Source organism: Phaseolus vulgaris, chromosome 1 (assembly GCF_000499845.2).
Source record: "Phaseolus vulgaris cultivar G19833 chromosome 1, P. vulgaris v2.0, whole genome shotgun sequence".
In the NCBI taxonomy this organism is placed as follows: domain Eukaryota; kingdom Viridiplantae; phylum Streptophyta; class Magnoliopsida; order Fabales; family Fabaceae; genus Phaseolus; species Phaseolus vulgaris.
In genome coordinates, this window is record NC_023759.2 from 16,529,909 (window position 1) to 16,539,860 (window position 9,952).

Genomic DNA, 9,952 nt, shown 5'->3' on the forward strand with positions numbered 1-9,952 from the left:
TTTTTGGCTAAGTTACTTATGCATGGTACTACCCAGTGCATAGCTAACTTGGGAGTGCAATCTCTACTGGAACGGGCGAGTTAGGGTGCCTTCGTATACCTTCCCTGTGGTCTCGCCGGCCGCCTTCATAATCTGCACCACCTTCATCTCTGGCGATGTGCTTGCTCTGGCGATCTCCAATCACTTGGTCGCCTGAGTTTACATCTGGCGACTTCATCTTTAACCCGGTGATCGCCGATTCTGGTATGCTGGAGATCGGAACACGCCAACTTGATAACTGGCGACTTGACGAGCCCCCCGACTTCCTTCCCCTCTGCCAACCTGGCGCCTTGTCAACACGCCTATACTGTAGCTGGATGCCACGTCATCACTTCCGACTACCAGGGCGGTACAGGTTTCAAAACCAAGCACACTGAAATATCCTTTTGTATTGTTCCTGCTCATGTAGTTCTCAACAAAATGACATCTGTATTGACTAGTAGTGCTCGATCCAGATGTTGATAAACAACTCAAAAAAGATAATTAAAATAGAAGGAATATTTTCATTGTTAACATACGCAAATACCAATAAAAGTTGTTGAGAATAAAAGTAGTTAGCACCCGAAAATAAAGGTGCACGTAAACAATATGTTTTTCTATTATGATTATATGTTTTTTATTGAGATTATATTCTCCTTATTGAAATCTTACTATGGTAAGATTAGAGAAAACCGTTGAAGGAATATCTTTAAAAGGGGCTTGAGACCCCTAGTAAAGGTATGTTGTTTCTGAATACTTGAGACTGAATCTGATTTGATATTTTTGGATCTCTCACTGACTTGATCGTCAAAGTGTGATCAACGGGTAGTGTCTCCTTTGATCCAGTGGAGCACCAAGTACCTCAAAGCACTAATTGGAGACAAATCAGAGGAGGAATTTGTCCATTCAATCTACCCGAGGTCAACCGACGAGAACAATCTCCTTGAACCTATCGCAGTATACTTACGTTGTTGCATATCATTATGTGGTATTCTTAAAATCCAACTTTGTGATACAGCAGAAGTGTAGCAACACTTCTTCATTTAGCACCATGACTAGGATGTGATAATATATCATTTTGTGGTATTCTTAAAATCCAACTTTGTGATACAGCAGAAGTGTGGCAACACTTCTTCATTTAGCACCATGCATCAGTTACTTTAAAAATGACTGCATCAGTTGATCATGAAGTGCGCACCAGTGTATTTCACTTCCTCGCCTTTTGGTAAAAATGAAAGAATCAATTTCTTTCCACAGTGAACAGTCTTTGCTATTATACACAAGGCATGACGAGAAACTCTAAGTGGCGACAAGACTCCATCCTGGCACTTTCTTGAGTTTCTCTTTTTTCATTGTCTTCCTCAGTCTCAAAACTTCCTGCCATTGTCCGGCCTCTGCATACATATTAGACAAAGCAACATGAACACCGTGATTTTGTGGTTCCAAAGCAATAATTTCCTTCACCAGTCTTACAGCAACCTCAGTATTGCCACTACTCTTGCTAGCTGCCAACAAAGCTCCAAAAATGACCACATCAGCCTTCCACGGCATTCCTTTCACCAGCTCCTCTGCCTCCAGCAACCTTCCTGCTCTCCCTAGAAGATCAACCAAGCATCCATAATGTTCAATCTTCGGCTCAATTCTATACACCAACTTCATCGAACGAAAAATTTCACGACCAACATCAATCAAGCCAGCATGACAACAAGCCGACAAAACTCCAACAAAGGTGACACCATTAGGACAAACAACCTTCTCCCTCTTCATCTTCTCAAACAAACCAAGAGCATCTTCCACATGTCCATGAGCACCCAACCCACATATCATAGCATTCCATGTAACAACATTCCTCTCTGGCATTTCATCAAACAACCTCCTAGCCTTTGCAATCTCCCCATTCTTGGCATACATGTAAACCAACGCCGTCCCAAGAATCACCCCATCTCCAAGTCCAACCCCTTTCACCTTCACAAAGCCATGAATAATTTCCCCAAACTCAAGATAACCCGACCGAGCACACGCAGACAATACCGAAGCCAGGGTAGCACCACCGGGCTCAAAGCCCGCCCCAACCATCTCATTAAAAAGCTTCAAAGCCTCGTTGGAGCGGAAATTCTGAGCGTACCCACAAATCATAGTGGTCCAAAGACTCAAACTTCTCTCGGGCATTTCATCAAACAAGTGGCGGGCATCGATCCAATTGCCCGAAACCGAGTAACACCGGACCAAGGCGTTAGCCACATGCAAATCGGAAGCCAACCCGAACTTCATGACGTGGACGTGGAGTTGTTTGCACGCTGGGAGGTTGCGCAATTTGGAGCATGCTTTGAAGAGGAAGGGGAAGGTGTGTTTACCGGGGAGAACTCGGTTGCGGCGCATGGCGAGGTAGAGAGAGAGCGCGTGGAGCGCATTGGGCTGGGCGCGGATGAGGGTGTTCCACATAAAGGAGTTGGGGTGGGGTGCGGAATGGAAGATTCTGGAAGCGTGGGAGAGGTCGGCGAAGGGGGAGAGGGCGCAGGAGGAGAGCAAGCGGCTGACGGCGAAGGGATCGGAAGTGACGACGGCGGAAACGATCATCTGGGCGTGAAGCTGCTTGAGCTGGTCCAGGGTGGTGCAGTTGTCGGCGAGGAGTGCCAGAGTGGAGAGGCTTCTAAGCAGTGATGATGGAGAACGGGATTGCAGTTTTGGGGCTAACATTTGAAGACGACACTATAGTAATGCTGCTCAATTCTTAGCAGCTCGGTTAGGCAGGCGAAAGGAAGAGGGAAACATTTTAGCGTCTTTCAACTTCCGAAACGTTAGGAGGGATATGGAAAATGATTTAAGTAATTTTTACTTTGGATATGGATGGTGCTTCACTTTTTAACTTCATGCATTTCAAAATTAAACATGCAAGATGTTAAAAAAAATGAGATTATAAATTATATATAACAATACATTAAAACTAGTTAATGCTATTTTCACGTCCAAAACATTGCTAAAGATATTCCACAAATTATTGTAAATGTTGTCAATATTGATGTCTCTTTTACTAGATATGTAATAAAATTATTTGTAAATAGAATGCACACAAAAAATAATGATAAAAAATTAGGTATATTATTAGTTGACATATCGTTGTCTTTATTATTATATTTGGAATTATTCAATTGATGAGTCAACTCTAAATCTTTGAGACTTATTAAAAATACTTAAAATTTTAAGATAATAAAAAATATCATGTTTTAACGTCTCTAATAGAATTGCTAAGTGTATAATAGGTTACATAAGTCTTTGAGATTGAATAATCAAAAGTAAATGTAGTCTATAGATAGACTGGATAAAGAAAGACTTCATACAAAGTCTAAAATAACATTATATGTATGTAAAAAGACTAAATAGAGTTCACATCAAGTGCTAGACACGATACAATCGAGGTAGACTAGACAAAATTTATAAAAGCATTAGATGCAAGTGTGTAGACCAAATGAACATATAAAAGTGCTATGCAGAATGCATATAGATTAGACAAAGTTTGAAAAAGCATTAGACATAAGAACATGAAGATCAGACAAAGTCTACATAAAAACGTTAAACAGAATAATAGAAATACTAGATGTGTGTCTAAAGAAGTGTAAGACGTAACATACGAAGACAAGACACATATTCACAATAGTGGACAAATCCAATGAATAGAAATCATAAGAGGCATTCTTCAATGTGAAAATGTCTCTCTAAGTTTCTGTCCGATGGACAAATTCTGGAATATTTGAACTAGGTGCCTATGAGAATGAGGATGAATGGAAGGATTTATTGTAGGTTGGTGGATGGTTCAGACATTACCTTTGCATTCCTTGTTGGTCATGGGTGATGTGGTGGTCAGTGAGCTTCCTCCCATAATAAGTGGTGATGAGTGCATCAATAAGTTGTGATCCCTGTAATACTTTTTGTACACATTCTGTAATTTTTTGAATTGAGTACTTATGAGTATGATGATGGATGGATGGAATTATTGGAGGTGGTTGGATGGTCCAGAGGTTACTTTGCATTCCAAGTTGGTCATGTGTGATGTCGTTTTTAGTGGGTTTCCTCCGATAATGAGTAGTGATCAGTGCATGAATAAGTGGTCATCCCTGTAATACTTTCTACACATAGTAAATAATATTTTTGGAATTCACTTAGTTTGGTCAATGTTGTAGGTATTTTATTGTCACAGTTTTCATCGTAAGTGGTGATGCCTGTTTAAGTAAGTGGCGAACCCACCATAAGTTTATGCCCAATGAACGAATTCTATAATTTTTATAGTGGGTACTTTTGAGTATTATGATGGATGGATAGACTTATTGTAGGTGAGTGGATGGTCCAAAGATTACCTTTGTATTCCTAGTTGGTCATGTGTGATGTGGTGGTCAGTGGGTTTTCTCACATAATAAGTGGTGATCCTTGTAATACTTTCTACACATAATACATAATGTTTTGGGAATTGACTTAGTTTGGTCTAGATTTCAGTTGTTTTATTTTTACAATTGTCATCGTAAATGGTGATCCCTATCTAATTAAGTGGTGAACCCACCATATGTTTCTGCCCTATGGATAAATTCTGGAATTTTGTAATTAGATACTTGTGAGTATGAGGATGAATGGATGAACTTATTCTAGGTGGATGGATTATCCAGAGGTTACCTTTGAATTCCTAGTTAGTCATGGGTGATGTGGTGGTGAGTGAGTTTCTTCCCGTAAAAAGTGATCGTTGGAATACTTTCTACACACAGTCATAATGTTTTAGTAATTGACTTAGTTTGGTCTAGACTACAGTTTTTGTATTGCCACAATTGTCATCGTAAGTGGTGATCCCTATCTAATTAAGTTGTGAACCTACCATAAGTTTTTTCCCAATGCACGATATGTGTAGCATACTGAACAAGTTTTCGACATTTTTAGCTTACTGTTGTTCTTCAGTGGGGTGGTGCATGAGGTCTGTGTGAAGTCATCCAGTGGAAGATACCAAAGTGAATTTCTCTAGTGTCATTGTTAGTAATATACAATTATCATAGTGGACCAATCGAACATGTAGTTTTGTACATAAACAAACTCAGTTCACCTCTTTCATCATTCTTTGTGATCACTGTGCAAAAACTTACACCAGGTCACCACATCCTAAACCATTTTTTAATGACCAACACCATGATCTCAACCATATATGAGTCCAATTAGCCAGTACTATCTTATTTAATCACTTAAATATGAGCAAAGATCGTAATTTTATGCAAGAAAAATACTTTATACAACATAAATATTGATAAAATAAATTTAGTTAAATCCATAAATCATAATTCATATACTTCAATGGAGTTCAAATTACATAATAAAAAATGTTATCTTAAAGAATGTAAGGATAAATTTAAAACTACAACTCACATCATTTCATGTCTAAAATTATTTCTTTTATACATAGAATATATAACTCCATTCTTATGTAATATTGTCATTGTTGTCTTCATTGTCCTTGCATAGTTGTCTTCATTGTTCTCAAGCTGCAAAAAAAAAATACAAAATATATAACGTTAAATTTTGTAAACATGTTATAAATTGTGATTATAGATATATATACTCAAGGATGAAACATCAAGGTTATATATATGCTAATAATTTGAAAATTAGTATAGTAGAATTTATCTTACGAAAATCATATTACAATGCAACCAATTAATTAATCTGCTTATTGGTCCTTCAAACAAATTCTGCAATTTAAATCAAAAGCAATAACACAGTCAAAGATGAGAAATAGATTGTCATCTTCTAGGGTTGTGCATCCCAATACTCATTGTCTAGATTGTCAAACTCCAAAATCTACCTGAAACTTGTGAAGTGCATGTAAAGTGTAAATTGAGTTGATATCAATTTACTTAATACAAAATAAAGAAACTATTGTACCCTTGTGCCAAAAGGCTTCTAGCAATAAGAAAGTTTATCAAATACAAAAAAAAAATATTTAAAAAACGTATCACAGCATCCAAACACTATTTAATCCAAAAACTAGCATCCAAACACTATTTAATCCAAGAACTGACAGTTCTGGAACGGGGATAACTTAAAATAAGTTTGAGACAACAAAAAGCCAAGAACCAATAATTCAATCATTACAAGTGTTCCCGCAGGTTGACCGGGAAAGTCTTCGTGCGTGGCTTCTACTCGCGAGCTAGGGTACCTTCGTCTTCTACTCAGATCTCCGCTTCCCTCCGCTGTGAGCACCTGCAAAGAAGTGAACAAAGGGGCGCTCTCACAGCCGTTTGCACTCCGACGATCAAGTCAGCAAGCAAGAAACATCAATACACCTCCGTCTCGGAGCACCGTGAATGGATGCTCTGAAGGGGGTAAATCACTGAATAACTAACTTTTTTCTCTAATCACCCGCCTACTGAGAGTCAGTCAGCCAGCAACTAGAGTGTGTGTGTGGAAAACTGAGTCCCCCATATGTTTGACTTTGACCTTGGTCGACGCCCGGGGACGGGACGATACAACAAGATATAATACAAGAATAGAATACAAGTTCAAAACTAAAAACACAACATAAGAGAATTGAAATGGAAAAAATATAACATAAACAAAATGCTAGTTAAAAAATAGAACATGAGTGTTTGATGACATTGGAATTATTATATTTTCCAATATAGATGTATATAGAAAGTGTATCAATGTATAATATACATGGTAAAAATAAGGGAATAGTTTGGTGTAATTGCTGATAGATAGGCATAACATATGGAGTAGCAAATTATATGGAGCATATCTCTTTAATATGATTGTATATAAACAGTAGGCATGCGTTGAATGAATATACAAAAATATCCTTTCCATAATATTTGATATGGTATTAGAGCTATTTAAAATCTATCCTGAGGAGAGTTTGTCGGTCGTTTGCAATTTGTCTTGTCGAAATCATCGTTTCCTGTTATGATTCTATCTCGACCCTACGGTGGGCGCCAATTGTACTTGTATAGACAAAGTGAGTCTAGATAGTACCTGAGATTGGTTGTAAGAGTTGTTGTAGGTGTCGGTCGCTCCCTTATACTTCAATACTTCACTCCTTCAAACTTCAACACTTCTTCTCCTTAACTCCTCAGCATTTAGTCGAGAGTAAATATGCAAAAAGTTATCCGATTATCAAGTCAGTAGTACTCTGTATCATACAATGCAATGAAAAAACAAATTGACTCATAAACCTCTACAAATCACATCCCAAATTGCGCACTTCAGATCACAAGTATAGAGACTGAAATCGCAAATAAAAAGACAAAAATGGAAGAATATGAATAGGAAAGTGAAACTCGAAAGCAAAATTATGTTACAATTTAAAATAATTTCCACCTTTACAAGTGGGCCCCACAAGCACATAATACTCTAATGGATTTTTCTCAAGGTGATGTAATTTTTTTTTCTTATTTTGTCAAAATAGGAAAATTTTTATTTTTCAAAATTGGATAAAGAGCCAACACAAAACGATTTTACCATAAGAAAATCGCCAACTATATTGGAAATTAGAAAAAAATAAAATCTTTTATATGATATACGATTTCTATTAAAATTCGTATTTCACATATATGTTTTATAATATTATAATATATAATTATATAAAATTAAAAAAATCTAAATTCATCTATTTCCATTTACGATTTTAACTATTCGTAAATGAAATGTACACTTATAACGAAATACGATTTTAGCATAAAAAAATCGCCAACTGTATTCAAGATTTAAAAAAAAAAACAAAAATCGTATGCACATTTTGTATATAATATATAATTATATAAAATTATAAAAAAAATTAAAACCAAAATTTGTATATTTCATATACGATTTTAACTAATAGTATATTTTATATTTATAATATTTTAATATACGTTTTTTTAATATTTAAAATTAAAATAAAATAAAATTAAAAATAATAAGAAATTAATTTAATTTATTATATAATTTTTTAAAATATAATTAAAAAAAATTAATAAAATAATTTTTTAATTAAATAAGTTTTTATAAAATATTCTTTTATTATATATAATTAAAAATTAAACACATTAAAATTATTTTGAATTCTTAATAATGTAATAATTTAATAATATAAGATAATATAAATTAATTATTTTTAAAAAATAGTAAAGTAAATTTAATTATTACTTTCTTTTTACAAAAAATAACAATAATCTGTTATGTGTCATGTTTTGAATTTAGGGTTTTACCAACTTAATTTTTTATTATAAATTAAATTTACTTTAATTGTTATTTTTTAAATAATTTTATATTATTACATCATTAATTTAGATTAATGTAGGTAAAATTGTATTTTATGTTAGACGATTTATTCATTTTCTCCCCTTTTAAGAAAATTGAAAAGAAATTACATCACTTTAAAAAAAAACCGCTCTAATGTCTGCCTTTTGGAAGGAAATTACTTGAAGGTGCATGACTGCATTGGAGCAAAAGGGACATGAGACACTCTTACCATTACATATACGGATGAAAACCTCATAATTCAATGAGATTACAAAAGAATCAATAAAAGGTTTAATTTTCTATACAGACATAAAACAAAATAATTATAAAAAATAAATAAACTAAAAAAATTTATGAAGCTCCCTCTTACAATTACATATGTAAAACTCAATAAGCTTAATCTACTTACTCCCTAGTATGAACACTTTAATATGAAAGAAAATGAAAGCATACATGTTCATCAAATTTCAAACTGTATTGAAGGAGCTTCGTTCATTGGGTAAGCATTATGATTTGTTTCACAACCTCATCTTCTTTTCCCATCCACTGAGACCTTTATTTCAGTGGCATGAGCTCTATAGGTTTGAACTTTTTTTCTTAATGAGTTAGCTGTCTTAAGATTACGTGTTTTAATTTTCTTGTTTTATGACTTGTTTTATTCCGAAAACCTGACCAAACATGTTGGTTGGAAGACATAGCAAGATACCATGTTAAATAAATCATAAAACTAATTTAGAGCCACAGAAAATACTAAATGCAATGTCATTTTAACTTTCTTATAGAAGAATGAAACTGACGTAAGTTTTTTTTCCTTTGCATTGTAAATATTAACTTTTTATTATTAATAAATATCGATCTCTATTATTATTACAATATATTTAACTTCAATTTTCATATGTACTTCAAATTTTAGAAACCTATAAAACTATGTTTTATTATTAATGTTTAACATTATATTTATAACATTATTTTATGTATCATTCATTTATTATCATTATTTTATTAATTAACATTATTGGTTTGACCTTAGTTCAGCTACTTTTGAACCTTGAACCAATATCCCAAAAATTTAACGATGAGATGTATCTCAAGCTTACATGCATATTGTAATGTTATTGTCAACGACGATGTTTTTTTTTTTTTTTTTTTTTTTTTGCATTTGATGAGGAAAAATGCAACAATAAAAGAGAACAAAATGACACTTGACAATTGCTCCCACTATAAAAAAGTGTTCATTTTAAATTCACAAGTAGCAAAATGGATGTGGGATGAATGCTAGAGATGAATTATTTTCTGAAGATTTATTACTTTCTAGTTTTGTGTTGCTATGGACTTTCTTTGTATTAAGCTTTTGGTAGCAATAATATTTTAATTTGCATGTGGAGGAAGTTACTAGTGTTGCTACTACATTACCAAACATATGGAAAATTACCTAAAAAAATACACATAGAAAACATTCTAAATATATTAATTATCAATCTTAATTAAATATGTAGCTGTAGTATTTTCTTATATGTAATTTATAGGTGAATTTCAACGTTGATTTGTTCATAAGTTTATTTTGCATATACAAATATAATGTTAAACTTTTTAGGCTTTGATAATCACAAGTTATTACGGGAAATTGTTCTACCGCAATGTTTCTAAATTATTTTGCTCACAATAGGAAAAAATGCACATGACT

At 33.9% G+C, this 9,952-nt stretch overlaps 1 protein-coding gene across 1 annotated transcript; it reads right to left on the reverse strand.

Moving 5' to 3' along the window:
* Positions 1 to 526: 526 nt before the first annotated feature.
* On the reverse strand, positions 527 to 2,827 carry LOC137813682 (pentatricopeptide repeat-containing protein At5g48910-like). Its single transcript, XM_068616059.1, has one exon. The coding sequence runs from the start codon at positions 2,713 to 2,715 to the stop codon at positions 1,318 to 1,320; it is 1,398 nt and encodes a 465-aa protein (XP_068472160.1). The 5' UTR covers positions 2,716 to 2,827; the 3' UTR covers positions 527 to 1,317.
* Positions 2,828 to 9,952: the final 7,125 nt, after the last annotated feature.

What these genes read in the sequence shown, in the direction of transcription:
- LOC137813682 (XM_068616059.1), bottom strand. Translation starts at nt 2,715, where the DNA reads ATGTTAGCCCCAAAACTGCAATCCCGTTCTCCATCATCACTGCTTAGA.